At 40.2% G+C, this 23,448-nt stretch overlaps 2 protein-coding genes across 2 annotated transcripts; one reads left to right on the top strand and one right to left on the bottom strand.

Moving 5' to 3' along the window:
- Positions 1-549: 549 nt before the first annotated feature.
- On the top strand, positions 550-6,718 carry RB195_015093 (uncharacterized protein; the record flags this gene model as incomplete). Its single annotated transcript, XM_064205629.1, has 12 exons — positions 550-676; positions 954-1,110; positions 2,512-2,608; positions 2,682-2,831; positions 4,198-4,365; positions 4,700-4,822; positions 5,476-5,619; positions 5,843-5,988; positions 6,046-6,136; positions 6,208-6,310; positions 6,363-6,472; positions 6,593-6,718. The coding sequence occupies 12 exons, from the start codon at positions 550-552 to the stop codon at positions 6,716-6,718; spliced, it is 1,542 nt and encodes a 513-aa protein (XP_064061510.1).
- A 4,400-nt stretch (positions 6,719-11,118) lies between these two features.
- On the bottom strand, positions 11,119-23,210 carry RB195_015092 (uncharacterized protein; the record flags this gene model as incomplete). The annotated part of the gene is made up of 30 exons (XM_064205628.1): positions 11,119-11,274; positions 11,533-11,607; positions 11,760-11,852; positions 11,965-12,033; positions 12,093-12,187; positions 12,240-12,378; positions 12,915-13,006; positions 13,079-13,201; positions 13,263-13,392; positions 14,362-14,422; positions 14,487-14,575; positions 14,634-14,707; positions 14,855-15,002; positions 15,066-15,210; positions 15,270-15,361; positions 15,423-15,476; positions 15,574-15,664; positions 16,039-16,169; positions 16,399-16,555; positions 16,969-17,141; positions 17,205-17,336; positions 19,178-19,312; positions 19,368-19,441; positions 19,494-19,620; positions 19,682-19,816; positions 20,053-20,118; positions 21,195-21,370; positions 22,835-22,925; positions 22,998-23,135; positions 23,196-23,210. 30 exons carry the CDS (start codon positions 23,208-23,210, stop codon positions 11,119-11,121), a joined length of 3,276 nt encoding a protein of 1,091 aa, XP_064061509.1.
- Between the last annotated feature and the right edge of the window lie 238 nt (positions 23,211-23,448).

The raw sequence follows: 23,448 nt of genomic DNA, 5'->3' as shown, positions 1-23,448 counted from the left end.
CCCAATTTGGGCTTTTTATAGTCGTAATCATAAAAAAAAATCCGAAAATCCGGCAAACGAGGAAGCTATTTCTGCAAAATTACACGAAGAATTTTGAGTAATTTTTGAGTAGTAAAGTGAGTCGATTTTCCCCTCTTTTTTCTAGCTGTTTTACCGCAAATAGAAATAAAAGTAACGACAACGGTAAAGGGACGATAACAAGAAAACAGCTCTCTTGTCGTCCAAAGGACTTTCGATTTTGCCGTTTCCATTGATTTCCTTCAAATCCTATGAGGATGTCAGAACTATTTCTAAGCTTTATTGAAACCGCTGTGTTTCCATTCCGTTTCTGCACAAATTTCTCATATTAAATCCATTACAGTATCTGCTTCTGGCATTTTTCTTAACTTGTTCACACGTTAGTTCGTCTCGAGTGTTCAAATCCGTTGTTTTTTTTTTTCGGAATATCTTTCTTATCTTCTTCGATATTCGCAGAATCTTTTCAGTTCAGCCCCGTCCGGCATATGTAAGGGTTCCTCTCGAAGTGGGGACGGATCGCGTTGATCAGCCATGGCTATGTGCGAGATGGGCGCAATACCGTTGACTGACGCCGAATGGCTCGAAGATGCGGTCGCGGCACTTCACGGGGCCTACGCTCACATTCATCCATACATGGCTGTAGCTCTGTGCTTAGCAGGTAAACGAGTTCAGCGAATCCACAATAATTATTTGCCGAAAATTTGCTTCCGAGAAGAATTCACGTCACTGGCCATTAGAGCGATATGATACGTAGCTATTTGCTAGCGTCCATAGCAATAAAGAAGATATTGCTAGGATAATCGAGGCCATAAACACTTTATTAGCCACTGTAACTCCAATGAGACCATAACTTTCAAGAATCCAGAAATCTGGGTTCAAAAAGGTTAGGTGCTAAATCTGAAGCTAGTTCAATCGATCTACATCCTTCCTTGTAGGAACAGCTATGAATGCGGTGACGGTTGTGGTTCTGACGCGACCGTCAATGCTATCGCCGATCAACGCAATTCTCTGTGCGGTTGCTATCTGTGATATATTGGTGATGACATCGGTGCTGGTGTTCGTGTATCATTTTCTCATATCCTCTAATTTCAGGTGAGATTGTGCGAAAATGCGAAAATGTGGGGGAAAAGTAGTATTTGGGAGAGGAGGGATTGCGGGCTCATCGGCGCCCATTACTTCTGGACGTCTATGTTACTCATTTCTCTTTGTTACTATAGCTTACAAGTCATAGTTCCTCTAAGAAAATTATTAGTTCTTAGGGCCCCGACTGATCTAGTTATTTACTTCCAGACATAACGGCATCAGAACCCCTTTCCAACTACATTTTACGAAAAGTGGAAAATTTCCAATTGTTTATTTGAAAAGGACATAGAAACCTCTCCATACTAGAACTTATGCACTTGATAGCAGAGGGCTTTAAGAGAAATTTTTTTCCTTCTATAAAAAAACAATTTCATATAAAATACTTCCAAGATTTGCTTGCTCTTCGAATTTCAGTATTTGAAGCAAAAACAATTTTAAAATCAGCCACAACATTCATTTAAAGGAGAAAACCCTTCTAATCATTTATATTGTTAGTTTTTAATATCACTTCTTACAGTGCATATCTGAAAAAAACCTTCGCAGTTTTCTAATTCCAGAAAATTCCCCAGAAGTCTTATATAATTAATGTAGATGAACATTTGTGAGAATCTAATTCATTCAGAATTCGCATCGAATTGCCTGAAGAACCTCAAATGAAAGATTCCAAAATTATGTGAGAATAAAGAGATTTCATAACATAGGAAATGTTCAGGGCTTCTCTCCACCTCGTTTTCTGCACATCTGCTTCATGTTTTGGTTTTTTGTAGCTGAAGTCATTATAACTACTTTTACTAACACACCCTAACTATGTACTTCTATTCATTTTTTCTCGCTTTACAAAATTACGTCCAAATTTATCTCTATTACATTCAGTTCGATTCTCTTTTAAATAACCTGCTTCAGAATTTTTCACCAGTTTATTGACTAGTCTTTTATTTGTTTACATTTCACCTCTGCATATCTAAATGCAGTTCCACTAATCCTTCCCCAAATGAATCATGGCATGTTTAGAAAATAGCTTTTCTAAAAACTTCGTCATTAGACCTCTTTCCAGTATGATTCTGAGAGCTGTGATATGATAGCTTTGTTTTTCCACGGAACTAATTGCTGTCAGAGTTTTTTTATTACTACTTTATTTCCTGAACTTTCATCAAAGAGTTCACGAACAGCTGCAACGGTATCAAATTATTCCGATTAGAAGAGTATTGTGAAAAGAGGAGTTGATGTAATCAGAAGTAAAATTATCGCAATTGCATTTTTCACCAAAAATCCTTGTAGAACTGCTTTGACTATTTCTTTTGCTTGTTTCTTTTTTGTTTCCTTTTGTTTCTTATTTCCGTCATCCTTTATTTCCAACTTCTGAAAATTTCAATGATAACCAAGCTAAAAATAACTGACATCTATTTTCAGATGTGATCCAGGCGATTACGATAGGACGTGGGCGTATTTTCTTTTCGCTCATTCGCAAAGTACTGTAATACTTCATGCTACAAGCATATGGCTAACGGTACTTATTTTCCCGTTTCTTTACGCAGTTTTTAGATCTACAACTATTAGCAGAGGAGACTTGCAAGGTTTAGGTCCTTCTCGCACAAATACGTGTGTACACTATAAAACGGGCAACCGCTGGCCCGTCTGAAGCAATTACAGCTCGTGCGACTGGTGGTGTAGCACTTATCACCCTTTGTGTGGTTGCTTTAGTGAATATTCCGAATTTTATGACATTTGAGGTGAGCTAACTGGGAATTCAGTTATTCTTTTTCTTAAAAAAAACAAAGTGATGTTAGTCAGAAGTTGGACTCACCTGAAAAGTAGAGAAGATGACGAGCAATTACTGCATCTGGTGAATTATCCCACGTTATTCGGTGCAATTTTGCCCGCATATTATACGGCGCAAATCTGCGTTGATCAGCCCCGGCCGGAGTGGTCGATGCGTGTGAAACAGCCAATGAAGAGAGATTTGAATTCCTCGTTTGCTATGAACCATGAGCGGTACCTATCCCGTCAGAGGCTGTGGAGGTTAAGTAGGTGTGATGAGTGACCAATGAGCCGTACAAACTACATCTTATTTTTTTAAAATCTATTTTCATGCTCGCGTTCTATGGTGACCTTAAGAAGGTGGTACGGCTAAGTAAGTTCATTTTCGGCTTCACATCAAGGCAGAGGATTGGAGGGGCCGCCGATCGAGTTTCTTCCTATCATTGATCGCAAAGGGGCGCACATTGGAAACACAGACATTGAGATCAAGCAGTTCATAAGAATTTAATAGTGTGGCGTAGAACGTCTTGCACACAGAACCATTCATACTTTTTTATTCTCCGCGTTACTGATGAATACTTCTATGAGCCACCACCTTCAATATTGTAAATAAAATAAATGTTAAATAGAAAAATAATAATGAAATATTGTACGATAACCATAGATCTTCAACGAAAAGGAATCAAATGAAAGTCATACCATAATTCATTGTTATCTTCTTCAAAACGTTCAATTAGCTCGTCAGGAACCTGAAATGCGCCTCAAACGAACCAAAACCAGTCAGTAAGTATATCTAGAAAATCAACCGAATAGATATCCTCAAACCAACAGCAAAACACTTGTATATTCACTTATGTGACAAGCGCATAATACGCCCATATCCAGGCTTACGTAAGATCAGGTTCATTTCGACTTGACTTTCATTGCATTCCCTTTTTGTTGTTAATGATTACATTTATTTTTCCTTAATGTTTCGCTTGCAGAGTAATTACTACTGTTATCTGGGTAGTGGTATATTTCAATTTCTGAAGAGGAAATTTGTAAAAAAAAATACAACCCAACAATGCTTAGCCAGACATGAAAATATACCTCTGTAATCATTCGACGGATCGGTTTTGCGAACCTCCACATAGCATGGCATAGTATCTATGTACTATGTCATGCTATGTGGAGGTACGCAAACGATGTAGAGTAAAATCGCTAAAAAAAGACATTGAAATTTTTATTTTATAAGTGCGTGTAATTCTAATTTATAACTCGCATTCATGGCATGCAGTTTTGTTTGACATTTGGAAAAAATGGATGTTCCTGAGCTAATTAACTATCTACATCTTTCAGATAGTGGAAATTGATGCAGAATTATGGCTGCCGTGCCTTAAAAATGGTGGCGTTCTGGACGATGTAACAATGACCGTTGCCGAATTAGCCACGAATAGTACGCAACGCTCCTCGTTTGGGAAAATTTTCCATGTCCGGGCATCTGAAAATGACTGCGAACTACTAAAAGTTTGTTGATTTTCTTTGCTTTCCAGTAATTTTTAGGTGATGCCGGTGGAAGGTACATGTGTGCATTGCTTCTGAAACGATATTGCATTGCATTGCACGGCCACAATTAAATAAATCTGAATGTTTTTCTTTTCTTATTCTTTCAAATTTCTTCGCACTGCTTCATATGTACTATCATTCGTTTCCTCCATTTTTCGAAGCTTTTTTAATACAGAGAAATTCCTGCTCACTAGTGGCGTCGCCATTAAAGGAGATGTTGCAGTTAATTGGTTCTTCTATAACATTGTTTTTAAAAAATGTTTATTCGACTAGAAAACGAGCAACAAACTTTCAGGTAGCGTTCTGGACAAACGGAATCCTGTTTAAAGTCGTCCCGTGTATGTTGCTCACCGTCTCAATCATCGCTTTGTTAAAAATCATCAAAGACGTGGCTGACAGACGCAAGTCGTTGGCACAGGTTTCTTCCAGTCATCCATAAATTACTTTACCCTTAATTAAGGGCATCACCCCACGAATCTGGGGTGGTAAGGGTTTCATGTGGGTTATGCCACTGCCGGATCGTAGATTTTGGGTAAGAAGGTGATTCGGTTCATCTCTTTCTGATCGCTCCAAAACAGCAGCCCGGAAGATAAGGCTTCGAGCGTTCCGGAGCGCTGTTGTCCACGAAGAGTTGTAGGGTAAAATGTCGTTGGGAGGGGAAAGGAAAGGCACTCGGCACTCACTCGCGCCCTTATTTCTCGAAGTAAATAATCAAATCACTCGGGGCCCTAAGGCCTAAGCATTAGTCTTAGAGGATCTATGACATGTAAACTTAAGCTACTAGGAGAAGAAAGTAAGTTAGAGCTTCTGGAAATAACTGAGTGCTCCCTCCCTCTCCCCCCAACAACATTTTCCCCGAGTTGTATTGGAGCGCGCCAGCCTTGTGGATGTGCCGCATCTTTTGGGCCGTTTTTTACGGCGATTAGGAAGAGGTGAGCTGAACCACCCTCTTCCCCACAATCTACGACCCCGCTTAGAGATAACCCACATGAAACCCGTGCCACCCCAGATTCGTGGGGTGATGCTTTTAAGTTTTAATTAAAGTAACTAGACTACAAAATGAATTTATAGGTGATGAACAAGAAACGAATGCCTCGTGACCATACGACACCGATGCTGGTGGCTGTGTTGTCCATTTTTCTTGTTGCCGAATTGCCGCAGGGAATGCTGCACGTTTGCAATGCGATCTACTCGAATGAGACTTTCTATAAGAAAGTTAGTATCAGTCACATGCAGATCTTCGTGAATTGACCAATGCAAAAAACCGAGGAAGAGATATATGAAAATGAGATTGTTTAGATCCGGTTAAGGAACTCTGGAAAATGCAGCTAGGGAGAGCCTGTTGGATTTTTTAAAATTGAAATTAGATGATCTTCGATTTCTATAGCAGAATGACTAGCGGTTCTCAAACTATGGTGAGCAAGGATATGTATTTCAGATTTATATACCTCTTGGTGACCTTATGGATCTGTTGTCGCTGCTAAACTCCGCCGTCAACTTCCTAATATATTGTGCAATGAGTAGAAAATTTCGAAGCGTCTTCATACAAACATTCCTCGCGTGTCTCCCTGATCCACTGTACAGGTACACAAGACGTTTCCTGCTTACTGCAGCTTGGACTCGACGTCCAGACCGTTTCAGGAAGTTCCTGAAAGATTGGCCTGGATTAGCACAGATGGAATTATCACGTCACAAACCGTCCGGCTTTACTGACCTCACCAAATCCGAACAGGTGAGCTGGACTCAGCTGTGCTTCTTATTACGGCCGCATGGGAAATAATCATAGTTGAGCTATTGTTTCAGCTTGCATTAACTTCACATCGTGTCTCAGCCACATCAATGCTAATCCATGCGAGTTCCAGAGAAAGCACTTCGAAGATGTACACCGGGAATTTGTTAGCAGTTGGTAAGGGAGTATCTCAATTAATCTGTGGAGAAAAAAATAGGGCATGTAACAGATGCTCCTCCTTCGCGTGTAAGCGTAGACGCTCGGCAAGGAACAGATCTGATGGCGAGGGATAGCCTGGAGATCCACGAAATTCGTTTGGTGGTCCCCGACATAAACAAGGTAAGTGAGATCCGAGCATATTTTTTATGGTGAATATCAGAAGAGAGAAACGCCTGAATTTCACTTTCCTGAAATACGCACATTTTTGAAGACGACCTCTTTTGATTCCTACCTTTTCAGCCGCCATCCATCCATCTGCCAAATCCCATCTCGACTCTTCGGAGACTCTGGGAGTCAGCAGGTCACACCATCGAAAGCAGCCCTCAACGGCGAATCAACCTTATCCAATGTGAAACTCAGTATTGAAACGGATGGCCTCCAAAGCATTTTTTCGGGAAAACCGCTCGAAATTCCACCAGTGCGAAACGAATGGTCTACAACGGCGATTCATCTCGATTTCTCAAAGTTTATAATGCACGGATGATGATTATCCGATGCGAGGATCTCTAGCGGGTATATATGTTGCGTATTGTGTACGTAAATTAATGCTCGATTATTACGGGTTTTCGGACAAATTCATATTTGTGATGTTGTATTCAAGAGTAGCATAAACATGTTTGAAGCAATAAAATATCAAAGAACGTCAATTTGCAGGTTTTTTTTTCTCAGCGGTTCGTCCCTAAAATATGGTAAATAATCACAATCATGTGTCATCAAGAGCCACCCGTCATTCATCAGTCAAAATTGCCGTGGAAAACGTTTATTCGGACCAAGGGAGAAAAACTCCCATAAAAGCATATCATGAGCCTTATATGCCTTTCTAAATGGTACAGGTGAAATACTTAATATCATTAGAAATGCCAACATTTCTTTTCGTTCATATAAGAATATGTGAATAACAAGGATACAAAAATAGAATGCACTAGACTGAGCGATTGACTGTAGCTTGTACAGCACAGATATGCTGATTACATTACATGTTCCACCATTCTCCCCCACCGAAAATAGTGAGTTTGTTTTCCTTTATTTTTGGCTTAAGGAGTTTTCTTGGATGTGTGTAACTTGCACTTAACATATAATTTGAATATACAACACATGATGATCAATGTACAAAAGAATGCCAAATAGATGTTAAAATTTGAGAGGAGAGTGAGTAGTGTGACAATTTCTCCGGAATTTTTCTGAAAAAGTTCTGAATAAGTGGAGTCCGTTGTCTGACGGTTTGATTGTGAAGACTGAATTCCTGTCAAATATGTTCCTTCATTAACGAATGCTAGTTTTCCTCAAAGATTCGCCGTTGATGTTTCCCAACATTCTTTGGAAAACATGTGATTGTGCAGTTTCTATCAATTTGTGATTTCATGAAGTTAAAGCGTAATTGTGAGATGATTCCTTGTGGTGTGCAGCTGATGAAGTTAGTGTTGTTTCACAACTGATTTGTGCTATTTCCTCTCCTTCTGAAGAAATTCATATTGCCTTTGTTGTGGCTCCTTGCAAACACTGATAACACCCAGTTGATTCTTTCATTTGCACACGACAGGTGTTGTTATATTTCCTTACTACTCACCAAGACGGGTCCTTCAGCAGTCATTTGAACTGTCAGTAATGAACCGATGGTGGTTTAAGCAGCAGCATAGATCTTTTATTGAGAATAGCGGCTTGTTTGGTGATTATAGGGAGTCAATTATGTCTGCTGTGAATGTAAGACAACATTTTTCCTCGACATCTTCTCCAACTCTCGTCACTCCAGTAAAAAATAAAGCGCAATTCTCATAATAACATTGTCTTTTACTATAAGCACAACGAGGATAACTTTGAAGAATTCCATGGAATAAGTATTTGCATAGGGCCACGCAAGTGGGGTAATCAGTATATGGGAGGTCAAAGGCAGTTTGCTGCTTCTCTTGGTGGATTAGTAGTAGTAGTCCAAGCGGGGTCCAAACAAATTCCATACAAACTGATGATTCCTTCCAAACGGTGTAAGGAGAAGATTCTCTTGGACCAGTCTTTCGAACATATTTATACGCAAAAGCGTGACGGCGGCAGGACGAAAACGGGACTATAAGTTGAGGCAGAAAAGTCATCTACGCGTGAGTGGATTACAAAGATGGTCGCACTCATATAACCGAGCTTGCCCGCAAATCAATGACCGGAAACTTGCAATCCAGCGTGGACCTCCCTCCAAGGCATAATGTATTTTGTTTAAGACACGCAGCATAGTAAATGAGTTGGACTTTTTCACTCCTTTCTTCGTCTGGACCAACCTGATAAGTTAGCTGTTACTGAAATATGGCTTAGCTCTACCATTTCCAATTCCGAACTGGTTTAACATACTTCGTGTTTCGCTCAGACAGGCCGCTTCAAAGGGGCGGAGATGTCTGCTGCTTAGCTAGTGATAGGTTTCACGCGATTCTTATTCCACTCAAACTTCGAATGACTGCTGATGTATGTTGTATCTTAAACTCCTCTTTTTTCATTCCTCATTATCTCAAATTTGTAACTACTTATCGACCCCCAGATTCTGTTAGGACTGACGATAACACATTGTTTGATGTTATTTTTGAACTCTGCTTTTCTTCACCCAAAATCATAATTGTGGGCGACTTTGATGTTCACATGAACAAACATAGCAATTCCACTACTGAACTCTTCGAAACTTTATCGGGAAGTTGCGATATGGTCCAAAACATTGAGGTTCCAACCCGTCTGCATGGCATTATCGATCTCATTCTTTCTTCCGTCAATTGTCAACGGTATTGAATTTTTACTCCCTTCGCCAATTCTGATCATAATATTGTTACTTTCACGTTCGACTTCAACACTGAAGAACCCCTCTACCTGTCCTTGCCAGATTTTATCGTGAAAACTATTCTCAGCTACGGAAGAATCTCGCTCGTGTAGACTGGCTCGAAGCTATGACCAACCATCAGTCGGCTGCAGAAATGTATCGCCGTTTTTGCGTGGTGATTTACGACAGATTAGCTAAATTTGTACCGCTGAAAGAAGAATCGTGCACCTACTTATCCTTTGCATATACAAAATATATTTGATCAAAAGAATCGACTCTTGTATCTCCCCTCCATAACCCTTAAACTTTTTGGTTTTTTTTTTTGGTTGACAAATTTGTGCAGATCTTTACTACGACATGAAAAAATACCTTGCATATCGTGGGCGGCGTCTGTCGAAAACATGTATGAAAGTTTCATAACTTTCTTGCTAAAAGAATTAAACTAGCACAAAAACTGCCTGTGTTGAGGACTGACAATGGGAATTTGATCAAACCCTATCACGAAAAGGATAACGCAATTGTTGAACTCTTCGCTTTTAACTACTCATTAAATTTATTCTGTCATAATCTTTGATTGCCAACAACCAATTCCTCTGCCGTTCACGTTGTTCAAAGGTCATTCGACTTTGTTATTTGTCCAAATGAAGTTCTTACCGTACCTAGACGTTTGTGTCTTCCTCTTGCTCATATTTTTAATGCGTCGCTTATCACCAGTGAAGTTCCGAACATTCGCAAAGGGGCCTTTATTAGCGTAATACCCAAAAAAAAAAAACGCTTCTAACGCACCACTGGCCGAAAGTAACCAAGCAGCCGGCTTTGCGGCTCACTTACGAGATCCGATTTATTGCAATCGTCGCAGACTGTGCCTTTCAAGTCTTGATCTGTACATCATGATATATCGAAGTGTGGATAGGTAGAGTCACAGTGTGATTTCATTGGCGAATGGTCCATCACAGACACTCCATTAAAGTGTTGAATGCCGAGTTGGCTCCTGTGCATTTCTGCTGAATATGTCTCTTGGTAGATAACGCAACTTATCGAGGGGAATCCTTGTGTCTTGTCTGCAGCTAATTTCAATATCTTGTTACAACGTCGAGTATTTAAAGCGAATATTAGTGTATCCCCGTTCACATATCAGTCAAAGGGCACGTTGACGTAATCAAAACGGCATCAACGGACATCGTTCAATTTTTCTTCGCATGATGTTATCGGTTAAAATGTTAACATTGAAAGAGAATTTCTTACTTCAATCACTCTCCGAACAATGGGACCTGATTAATCGCATAGCGAAATTGATTCTGACAATTACATTCCCTGCTTACTAGGACAGTCTTGAACATCAACGCATTGAGTTCATCTAGAGGGCGTACCAGTTGTTCTCTTCAGCATTTCGGTAGGTGTATGGGCACTTATGATCCAGAGTTTGGGTTGGCTGTGATTCCTAATTTGTACAAAGGTGCATTTTGACAACGTTGAGAATATAACTTTCAAGAAGTTGCTGTGTCACAAGGGCAGAACTGTTCACCTTTTTGAATTTGAAAGAAGAAGAAGCAATCAAATTTAATAGATTTACTAATCTACGTTTCTATAAATTAAACAGCATGTCACAGATATCAAAAACCGGTATACACCAGACCGCAACAAGAACTGAAAACATTGACAAAGTCTCAAAGTCAAAATATTCAAAAAGTTTTACGAGGATACTAATCATGACACTACAGAAGAGAAATACAAAGTCGCCAAAAAAATAGAAACGGAAGAGTCGCAAATCAATTAGACATATATACGAGTCTATAAAGCCGAGATGCACACCGGTTGCGCATTTTCTCAATAAAAAATGAGCACACCCGCACGGATACAAAAATTACATAAGCGAAGAAATATATGATGAAGAGCGTGCAAAATGAAAAAAAAAACCTGAATGCGCCAATTGTGATCAGAAGAGGCGAGCGAGAGGATGGATAAAAGTGAATCGTCATCAGCACATTTCGTTATTGCTAGCGGATGGTGAAACTTCCTTGCCCTTCACTGCTTCAACAACGTCACGCCGGAATTTGGCCAAATTTTGAGTGAAAATGTCCTTGTTTTTGACAGTAAGCGATAGTTCAACACCATCCATTAAGGCGATGAAAGCCTAGATTTAGGAATTTAGAGAAGTATTTCAATGATCCAGCTCCCATTTCTCTCTTTATGCTAAAGGAGACATGCAGAAAAATTGAAGGAAAATGCAACACCGAGCTCAATTTAATGGGATTGCTTTGATTTTTTTCTCTTAGTAGTTGTTCAACAAATAAAAAAACGAAAAAAGCTACTCCTTGATATTTCAATAACACTGATGAAAAGAAGAACAAGAGAAAGGAGCAAAGATGAGGATGTCTCATATACTTCGCACCTGATCAAATGCAGCATGTCTATCCTCAGGTTGTTGTGAAATGATTTCCCTTTTGAAGTTAGTAAACACTTCTTCCTAAAAGTGAAAGATTATTTATTTATGTATATCATGATAAACATTGCCATTTGCATTTGCTTTTAGCAACAGGATGAACATCGAACGAGTCGATGCACCCATAGAATGTGGGCAAGAGTATATAATTACGAAGTAAAAGAATACTGATTCACCTGTAGAAGGATAAGACCTAGCAATGGACGAGATATGCTCCATTGACATTTAACCTCACCAAACATTAACGAAGTCATCATCGACGTCAAAATCTGAAAATTACAACCAATCAAAAGTCATCATTCAAAGTGAAGGACATATTCATAGAGCGTACATATTCAGAAAGAACACGATTTATAGCAGAATAAAGTAACTTAAACCCACATCAGACATCAGTTGCGGTTGATTCTTCACAGCAACAAGGCAAGAATCCCCTTCAGGTTCCATGCCTACCTGTAATACATCTAGAAAGCATCAAAACAAGCGCACCTAGCAATCCCGACTCAACACACCTTAGCCACAGGGTGAGGTGATCTTGTGAATCTCTTATACAAGTAATTCAAAATGGTGTCCAAAGCAGAGCATGCAGAAGTTATAACAACAGCGTCTGAAAATATTGTTCCACAACTAACTATTTCAAAAACAGAGCTGATCTGTACCTAGAGAAGTGACACCAGTATGAATTGATCGCAATATCGCTGCGAACACCTCTGGCTGTAGGTTGGACACGAAAGCAATGTTGTCTTGGACCACGTTTTCGAGCAAGTTGTAGTAATGTTGAGCAATTTTGGTGTACGACTGAAAATAGTGAAGTACAGAAACCGTTCACATACACAGAGCAATAGTGTCTCAATGAATAACGACCATTATTATCCTTTTTCATGCCAATTGATTATTGCTGTCTTTAAACTTTTCGGAAGGTTACCGGTGGAATACTACTGCATAGATTCTAGCAGTGCACACTGAGGTTAATCAACCCGCGAAGCCTTTCTTTCCTGATTCAAGCAACTGGATACATAAGATATATAGTAATTTATCCCCAAAAACGTTGATCTACTCCATATTAAAATTACTTTGTTTCAATGGGCCCATCGAGAACAGTGTGAGAAAGTCGAGGGATTAACCAGTACTTCTTGGGCACAGTTCATTTGTGGGGTGCATACAAACACAAACGCCTAGCATGTATCCACTGCCCATTTTACATACCTGTGCTATAATTGGCAGTGAATATAACCTCTATAATCGATAATATGAAATTGGAATTCCACATTGGTCATTCGAAAATCGAAAAATATGAACATCTGGTAAAAAATGGTAGTGCAAAGGAAATTTACGTGAAAGTCTTCTTCCGGAATCTTCATGAACAACTTGACGAACATGTCAAGGGAATCCTGAAGACAAGGATCACCGTACAATCGGAACACACCTAAATCAAAGTCAAAACTAAACGAACAATGAAACAACGGCAAACGAAAAAAAAAAACTTGCTAAAACTAACCGAAAGGAACGTAAGCCCCAATCAAGGCACACTTCAATACATTAAATATGATTCCAATGTTTTTATAGCGCTCTGCATATGCACGTTCCTTGGGAACATCCGGCATAACGAGAATGCGGTTACCTTAGAATAAAGACGACTAAACGAGAAAACACTCAGGCTTCGTCAGATGTTTACAATATACCATATGAGCAGATGATTTTGCTTGCCTCCTTAAACAAAAGAACAGCACTGCAACTGCTCATTTCGAACTTAAGACGTTGTTGTCGATTTTGACACAATTCAGCAAGAAGTCGGAATATTGGAGTCATCACCTGCAAAAGAAGTCTTGAAAAAAAGTATGGTTCCACAGCGAAAAGAGAAGATGGATTTTTTTTTAAAAAAATAATACGGCTTCGTGAAAGAAAGATACAAAGTCTGGAAGACTGATACAATGACTTTTTTAACTCTCACGAAATTGGAAATAAAAAAGGCATCGCATTTAAAACCCCTGTCACTATTATGTTAAACTTGCGAAGATGCAACGTTTTCAAAGAAGCAGAAAAAGAGCCGAAATGAAATAATGCCAGGCTTTTATTTTCAACCGAGGCCATAAAGTGACAGAGGAATTAGTAACGTCCACAACGAAGAAAAGAACGCATTTCGCAAATATGTCAAACACTAGTTGAATGCATCACCCCACGAGGGTGGTGCGGATTTCAGGTGGGTTATGCCTATACGGGGTTGAAGATTATGGGGAGGAGGGTGATTCCGTGCACTTCATCCCTATCGCCGTGAAAAACGACCCGGAAGATGCGGTTTCGAGCGTTCCGGGGCGCTATTTTCCACGAGTTCGATTGGAGTGCGCCAGCCCTGTGCGGCGCCGCATATTCCGGGCCGTTTTTTACGGCAATTAGGAAGAAATGGACGGAATCACCCTCCTCTCCATAATCTACTTCCTCGTGTAGGAACTCTCCACCTGAAATTTGTACCACCCCCAGATTCGTGGGTGATGTCTTTAATGCGGAAAGGCCAACTAAGGAAGAACAAGAATACTTATCCAAAATTCATTGTCTACTGACCAAAACAATTCGTTAGAGCTTACTTCCCCTGCAAACAGCAAATAAACTAACTTAGGAAGAGATTTTTCTAGGACCCCTCCACAAATTTAGGAACCACTCAGCAACCTTACCGCATCAGATTTCCTTGTTAACACAAAAATTATTTCTACGTTCTTCTGATGAAACTATATTAACGTTAGATTTTCCAACCGGCTCAAAATTCATAACAATAAGAAGGCTTACCTGGGGGCAGGAAGACCATTCTTCGACAGCACGTTGCATAATGTTGAACACATCCGGATACCTAAAAAGCAGTTTTCAGCAGAAAAAAGAATGAAGGCGCATAGGAGGAGCGATGTAAAACATACAGCCAATCGAACATGATTTGGAACAGATTTTTTGTCGTGCATGCGACTGCTACACCTCGAAGATCCCGACAAAGACCAACAACAACTCTCTGGAATAATTTGTCTTGAAGCATAGCAAAATACTACTAAGTGCAATTAAAAACCTACCTGGAGTTCATCCTGAGATACCCCTCCGGTATAGTTTGGAGTGGTCATAATTGCAGTCAGCTCGCGCTTAGTCGCTATAAGGTACAAAATTTTGGATAGAAATTAAGTCACATCGTGTACGTGGGAAATCCGAATTTATTGGCTGAACCGCTAGTAAAGCAGCCTAGCGGAATATATGACTGAAAATTCATAGCTCGAACAAAAGCTTAGAATCGAACTACCTGCCAGTGGTTGCATGAACTGATCAAAAAGCTGTTCATCATCGTTGAGATCAATTGTAAGAAGACGGGTGAGCGCCTCATAGAAAACAGTACGGTGTTTCATCGTTGAGTAGGGTACGGATTGACCAAGGAACACAAAATGCTCAGCCTGATAATTGAGATAAAATTCATGCAGATATCACTTATTCTTCTCATATACTTGAGAAATTACCGTATGGTTGCTGAGGAGGAGCTGAACTTCCTGCAGCCGAAACAGTTTACGAACTGCTGTATAACCGAGAGAAAGATCTTTCAATAAAGATAATGACAGCTCCAGAATTTGCTCGTTAGTAGCCCAATACTTCAAATTAGTGAGGCTGAAGATCTGCAACTTGTAAACGCAACAATGCTTGCGAAATGCATGGATGCGACTCACATCTTCTGAACTATAACACTGAGCATGTCCGTTTCATCAGATACACCAAGCTCAGAGTTCAGCTTGTCATATACAGGACTTGACTTTGTTATCTGCAAAACACCCATTGAATCCAGCTAAATGAATAGGTTTTAAAAAAAGGTCCGTAAAAACCTGGTCCATAATGTACGCCCGACGGAACTGTTCCAACAAGTGAATAAAGGCCACCTACAAAGAAAATAAATTGGAAATACATATAAAATAAATTGGAATTTGAATAACAGACCATAGAAAAGTGGAAATGAAGAAGTAGGTGTTTCATTACCTCTAAACGAACATTCCCTTTGCCTGGATTAGCATTCACGTTTGTTGGAAAAACAAGCCTGTTATCATTAACTCTCATGAACTTCAAGCACCTAAAAGGTCGGCATTACGAATCTCTTCATATACAAAGCGATACAAAAACATAAAAGGCAAAAGCTCTCAATAATATTGGTGTTAGAATAAAATCCTACAATCTTTAGTATACTAACTAACGGAAACCTATCAAGTGTAGTGTGCAACTCAAAGTTTTGTATATGTTCATCGTAGTAAACCTCATCTAAAAAAAAATTACAGATGGCTCCGCAGTAACTACACAGCAAGAGACAGAATCAAACAATTCTACTCTTTGGTTGTCCGAAACGGCAGTTATGAAAATATCTGTGATCACGTGAACCTTTATAACCGACCCTACACACGACTGTATGAGGTTGTAGGGAACTAAACTTTGTACGGAACAACAGTGTACCTAGCAACAAGATCTCCATCCATTTTGTCATGCTCTTCATTGTTGGACACGGCTGTTTTTCCGAAAACAGCAGTTCCGATAAGTGTAACCAGCCAAACAAGACGTCCTTCTGCTATTCGAACGCGAACATCCTGCAATCTTAGCACATTCTACACCATTTTGGCTTCTCGGTTTAGAGAGCTTGCAACAACACCTCAGTATACCTGAATCACCAAGAAATCTAATACATAAAGAAAAACTTCCACAAAAGCTAAGAAGACTCTGTACTCTGGAACTATAGGAAACAATTCTATGGCTAGTTCTAATCTTATCAGAATCACAAATGTTATCCAATTTTTGGAAGGGTGAGAAAAAACGTACGTTTTCCGGTCCGGCTTCCATTATCCTAGCATTTTCATCAAATGCATTAGCTAGTAGCCGAGCAGTTTTTTCGTATTCACAACGGCATATGATAGCCAAATGTTCCATAATTTGCAATGTAGATCCCTGATCTTCTAGCGGATCGTCATGCCCATCTCTGACAAAAACTGTTCTTGTAAAAACATGAATAGTGGTCAGGTAATATCACTTTGAAAAGTTCAACAAAATCGTGATTTATATTGGACTACAAAAGCTTTCCATACTCAGGAAAACCACAACTTAAGCCCACGAACTGAAATCGTCCATCAAGTTCCAAAATTCAGTAATCAGTAAAGTTAAGGAGGAAAAATTATCAGTTAGAGATAGCTTGCTCATCCTCAACCTACGACATTTTTGAAGCCGAATGTAAGTAGTCTTGAACTGCTCAAAAAGTATTTCATGAGAAAATGAGACCACACAGAGTTGAAAAACGAAATCCCGCATAGAATATAAACGAACTTCGAAGTTTCTTACTTTAGAAAATACCTAAGCAACCCAAACAAAGAGTCAACAGATCAGAATGTTCGCTACCTCACGACTCGTTCAACGTTTTGCAACCGACTTTCCACGAAAGCATTCATGATTTCCGGACAGTATAGATTTAATAAGTGATCCTCGCTACTACGGACGTAAGGTACGGATGTAACCATTCGCTGCCAAAATGTGAGCAAGAAATACGTACTGTTAGCAGACAAATCCATCATCTAAACTTGAAACAGACGAATGAAACGAACAATATCCTAAATTTGAGAAATCAAAAATCTAACCCTGAGACTTTCCACAGTGAATTGTGCCAAAAGGCGCATGAGAGCAGCATATTCCGGAACCTTGATCAGTTCACATAATTGGAAGTTCGTTTTCAGGCGCGACACCATCCTGCAGAATTCGTGAAATGCCGGCTGTAAAATAGAAACCGAATCGTGTAGTGCATTCATACAGGAGTCGAAAGAGCAATTAACAGGAACTTGCGGAAATCCGAAAAGAAAGGGTTCAACACAAGCGCAATTTAAGGAGCAATCTATTTTATTTTCAGTCGCTTCAATTTCACAACAGAACACCATCATCCTATGGTAGACTTCGAACTTCCCACACTCCATCTGCAATCCTTACATCTAGGTGTCTACTGTTTCAAAAATTTAAAGAAGACAAAAGATGGCTTTATTGAATACGGGAACCCACGTATTTTTTCCAATCGTTCCCTTCAATAGGCATCGAAGATATTCCCAAGTTTCGTGAGTGACGCTGACGAGGTAAAGGAGCCGTAACCAGCTGAGCACTCAGCTGGTCCATCCGTGCAGCGAACACATCAACCCATCTCGTGTATGGCCTCCCTCGAGAGTATTTAACATCTATTGGGATCCAGTCTAACGGTTTTTTAGTCCATCTATAGTCGATTCTCGCAATCTAACCGCCCATCTATGTTTAGCTTTCGATATATATATATATATATATATATATATATATATATATATATCGAAGGCTCACCATTCATTCTAGAGCTCTATGGGTAGTAAGTAGATTCCTAAATGCGGCAGCGGTGTTTGCATACTTCTCCGCTAAGACAGCGCTAGAAGAGTATGCAAACACCGCAAACAGCGTAAGACAGCGCTAGAAGAGCTGTCGAGTCTAACAGATGAACATGGAAATTTCGGTCCGTAGCCTCCCAGACGGATGCGAAAGCTGCCCACGCCGTTCTCGTTATTCTGCTCAGTTCTTCCTTTAAAAAGTTCTACATGTTGATAGAACGTCCGAGTTACACGTATGACCAAGTTTCCACGACCACGTAGCTTTTATGTTGTATTCCTATGTCCTCGCATTGGACATTCACCATTAATTGTTTCTTCTTTCTGCTTACTCACAATCTCTTTTATCTCCCTGCCTCTTCTAATTCCTTGAGCATCGATTTTGCTTCACCAGTTTTTCTCAGAAAAAGAACGATGTTGCCCGCCAAATGGAGGCTTGAGAAGAATCTTCCGTCAATAAGTGATCGACCGGCGCTAACAATATTGCACTCATTTAAACTCTGTCCAGGGTTTTCTCATAGTCCACGAAGGTTACGACAATGGGAAGGCGGTAAACCCCCATGACTTTCGACACTATCTGGATATGGTCCATGCTGTTGAAATTCTAACGGAACCCAGCTTGTTCTTGAGGTTAAACTTCAATATTTTTGATATGCGCATGAGGATCTTCGTGAACTGTTTGACATTTGCAAGCAGTGGTAATTTCGAAGGTCTTCTCGATCAGCTTTCTTATGGAGAACGGTTCGAGATTTGTTTCACTGGTCTGGGATCCTTTTTTCTGAAAATAGGACGTCATGTGCGCCGCTAGGATTACATGATGCCGATGCTCAACAGCCCGAAGAAAGTCTGTTGATATCACGTCCGTAGGTGTGCCATGTCTCATGCTCTTATTCGTGACTCGCACCTCCGAATGGTGGGGCTTCACCACGGATTCTCCCTTCGGGAGATACCACCAGAGGAGATGGTCGGACATGACAGGGGTGCCGACCACTAGAAAAGAATCGAGAAGAATCGTGATCGTTTTCATCTCACGACAAAAGTTCGATCTACGTTCAGCAAGGCTGTTAGCGAAATACCACATTGGCGGAGGTTCCTGCGCCAATTCGGACTCATCAGCCGCTGATTTTGGTGAGCTACTCTATTACTCACTGTCCAGCAAGACTTACAACAAATACGCTTAACGCGCTCCGGTTGTTAGCCACAATCTAGTGACTAACCTGTTCCGTCAACTTGTCAGGATTCTCAATGACCTTCTTGACACCAGCAACAACATGTTCGAGGTAGGTCTGACGTTCGCTCCCGTTGAAAAGTGTTCGTCGCACACTAGCTAACTGAACTCCGATATGCAAAATCTGAAAGGAAGTATTTCGGACATGAAGAGCGCAGCGAAATCATAAGAGAATATGCCTTTTCTGACGCAATACTGGGCAGTTTGAGGTAAAGCTGGAATACTAGATCAACCAATTTCCCATCAGTGAATGCTGAAAGGAAAAGAAATAGTTCGGAAATCATGATGCAAAAACTAGATCTCGCCTGTTCTCCAGATTGTCGGGACCTGCACTGTATAGTTGTCCTCACTAGTTTCATCAGAAAGACTCCCAATGAAGTCAAACAGAAGAGTATTTAAACACAGGTCCAAAACAGCTAGCACAAATGGCATCTGAATGTTGGCTTAACTAAGCCGTACTTTAAAATAATACTAGGCAAAAATTGCTAGGTACCTGCAAACTAGAGATGTCCTTTTGAGAAATGGTATCAAGCAGTGAAACAGACGTCTCAAAGATTTCGAAAATATGCGAGTCGCGGAATAAAGCTATTCCTTTGCGATGTTTATTCACTGACTCCATTCCTGCTTGCTAAAATTACAAGTCAAAGCATTTTGAGCAAGCAATGGGTGGGAAAATGGCTCCACCAAAATATTCTGGAAATTCGAATGGTAATCAATTAAATTTAGTTTCATTAAGTACAACGTGGTTGTTCACTGCAGAATGGATGTCATACAACCTAACGAAAATTACTAATTGCATAAAACGCATAGCCTCCAGGCATGTAGAGATCATAAGAGAGAACTTCATACATTAAAAAAAGATACCGAGTTGAAGTCTGTCAGCAATGTTGAAAGCAACTGCAGGGCCAGCATACTTTGACTTCCACCATTCTGTAAAAATAATGCTGACTAAGATGTTCAATCAAAGACTACTAAGTTTGCACCTTTTTTACATGAAGAGACCTTTCCGTTTAATAAGGTCTCTTCGTGTAATGTAACAGCCACTTATTCCGCTAAGTTGTCCCAAAGGTTGTTTGAGAAACAAAAACTCCTCTACAACATGAACAAGTAATTTGCTGTAACGTCTTTTCCTGGTCGAGTTTGACGAATTTTTCTAGCTCAAAAATGTCCTTAAACTCCCGCAAAAAAAGTATCAGCTATCGAAGAAAGACTTGTCGAAGAATTAAACATTACTTGAACTCTTTCAACACTTCAGATCTAAAAACTGGCAACAAAACGTAGTCTCCTCTAAACTCAAAAACTTTTGATCTTCGGGAGTCAGACGAGTTTGTAAGAGTCTTAGATGAATGAGGTTGAGCCTTGAATGGAGGAATTTTATATAATAAGATTTTTACTGTAAAAAATATCCTTATCTCAATTTATTTGAAATTGAGGAAGTTTCCGAAGATGTGTAACACAAGAATTTGAGCAAATCAAGCAGGAATCAACTGCCACTTTGATCACATAAAGTGTGATCTCTAATCCGTATGGAATCTACTCTAATGTCTTTTCTCAAGCACTACCGCAACGAAACTGTGGTGACCATGTGTTAACTTATCCGAAGGCCAGCCGTTCACCAGAAAAAAAACTCCTTTTGTTTTGAAAAACCTTATGCTTCAATAGCTCTTCAAGACTGCTACAATCCCAAAATTCGACGACTGTATCTCTCTTAAGCAATTTCTCAAACAACCACCTTACATTTCCTATCGATGCGCAGCAACTATGATTACGCCGCGCGGGAAGATTAACGATAGAAATCATTGATTCTTATCCACACAACTACAAGAAAAAGGGGAAAACTGTTGTATTTTATTGAAATTAGACAGAGCTGGTTCCACTCATGTGTGGCTAACACATAAATCCTCGTATGTCAAAATTCCAAAAAGAAGATTTTAACTGCGGTCATCAATTTAGGAACATCCAATGAAATCTCCTGGAAAACATGCAGCGTCCACGAAGCAACTTACCACATCGATAGTAGCAATTAAATCCGAAACTGGTGCATGAAACGGATGGTGATCACTGCTGTCAGTGTATGTCCACTCCTGTTTTGTGATTCTTGCGAACAGCTGACATAATGACGTCACGATGAATGAAGGAAGCGAGGCTGAGCGTGCACCGAGCAGGTTGAGGAGGTACCGACCTAAACAAAGAAGGACTGCGGACTGTGATTAGTGAGTTTGTTGCAACCATTTTTTCGACTATGCTTCATCAAGTATGATTTTACTGCTTTTTACCAGAGATGCTATCGCAAACTTGCACGGATATAAGCATGAACGGAGTCGGGTCGGAGGATAGGCAAGACCCGATCTTGGGGTCGGTGAGGGGTTTTTCGGGGTAATATCAGACGTAGAAAACGACTATAACACTAACATTTTCTCAGATTTAAATCTAAAAGCAGTTTCAATGTAGTAGAACGAATCTAGATTTCTGGGCACGAGCTTAACCAATTGCGAACAATTGGGAACATAGACTTCGTTTGACCTGTGGCTCGATCTCGAACCATTTCGAAAATTGATCAGATCTGATTTTTAATTTCTTAATTTTTCTTTTACGGTATGTCAGTATTCGGTAATATGATTTTTTTTCTTCCCACTTAAAGGCAGCACATCACGAATCTCACGGATCTCTCATCTCAAGGAATCCGCAGAGAAAGCTAGAGATGAAGTTGTAGATTGCGGAATCAGGGATGGTTCCGCTCACCCCTCCTTGATAGTCTTTAAAAAAAACGTCGTGAGAACCGTTTTAACTTCTACGAGGAGCGTTAGAAGGCTCCTGTACGTATACCATCTGGTCCCCACGAGCCTATTCATTTGTTTCACTTGAATAGGCAGTCGAGGAGAACTCACTAGCTTTCGATCGCTGCACAGCTGGATGCGGCGCGTGCACAGTGGTGACGCGTTGCAACTGAAATCGTCGTGAAAAACGGAACCACCCATGATCCCGCAATCAACGACCCCATTTCTAGGTTTCCCTCACAACTTCATATTCGTGGTATGCTGCCTTTAAGGAAGCTTACGTTAGCCACGAGCAGTTTGTTTGATTTCTTTCGAAAACCATTCACAGATTTCATTCTTAAGCCCAATGGATACAATCGTTCTGGGAGTGTGAAATAACGCTTGAATTAGTCATGGACGTCCCGAAAGTTGAAAAATTTAAAAGGTAGGACTGACACCTTAAAAGTACCTCTGAGCACAGACTCCTACGTTTTATATTCGTGCCAAAGTGACCTGCAAGTTGCTGCAGTAGCGTAAGCGACACCATTCATAGCTGAAGTTCGTGCCAAGCTAGCGATGATTCCATCTTGATCCAACCCTTTCGTTCTGCTTCGAGCGCAACCGCAACTTAACTGCACCAAACTTCAGGTCGTTTTCACGCGCCGATAACTGCATTAAAAACTGCGAAAGCAATCGTTCGAGCTACCATTTAAAAGTAAAAGGCTTTTTCATGCTTGCTTTGCTAGAGAGCACAGGTCATGATAAATACGAAAAGATAAATACAACAGCAACCTCTTATAAAATTAAAGAACTACATTGCTGCTACAATGCATGTGTAGCAGCAGGGAAGGAAAAACAGCGCCTAGATAACAACAATGAAAAAAACTCACTGAGTTCAAGCTTTTGTTCTACTAGAATTCCTGTCTTTGAATTGAGAAGTTTCATCAGAGTATTGCTTGCTACTATAGGACCATACGGTAACTGAAATATAAGCAACGACCATATCATCGTTTTTCCGCGATTCCGCCGGACTCACGGTTAAGTCGTACATACATCGCCCTGTTCCAGAAGAAGCATACAACGTCGAAGACATTGTGGTGAATCGACAAGTTCCGCCAGATTTTGCTCCGCCCGTGCCCTTGTGACTGGATCTATGCTCTCTCCTAGTTCCTTGCAGAGACGGTTCAGAACCTGGAATCCTAGACAATTTCACGCCACACCAATTCAAACATTTATAGACTGAAGTGTTACCTCAAGCTCCTCCATTACTCTAACAATGTCTCTTGCTCTCTCTTATTATAGGAAGATGGAAACGCTAATAGATGTCCAAGTAAGACTAAAACCAAATATTGACACCAAGTCATCATACTGTAAGCGTATCAAATGAATGCAGAAGCAATGTTGAAAAAACAACAAGCAAACAAGAATGATGGCTAACAAGAATGTACCGCAAGTGCCGATGTCCACTACGAGGCAAGAGCGCAGACCGAGCGACACCAAGTAC

This window comes from Necator americanus, chromosome V (genome assembly GCF_031761385.1).
Source record: "Necator americanus strain Aroian chromosome V, whole genome shotgun sequence".
In the NCBI taxonomy this organism is placed as follows: Eukaryota; Metazoa; Nematoda; class Chromadorea; order Rhabditida; family Ancylostomatidae; genus Necator; species Necator americanus.
This window is presented reverse-complemented; position numbering and strand designations above follow the sequence as displayed.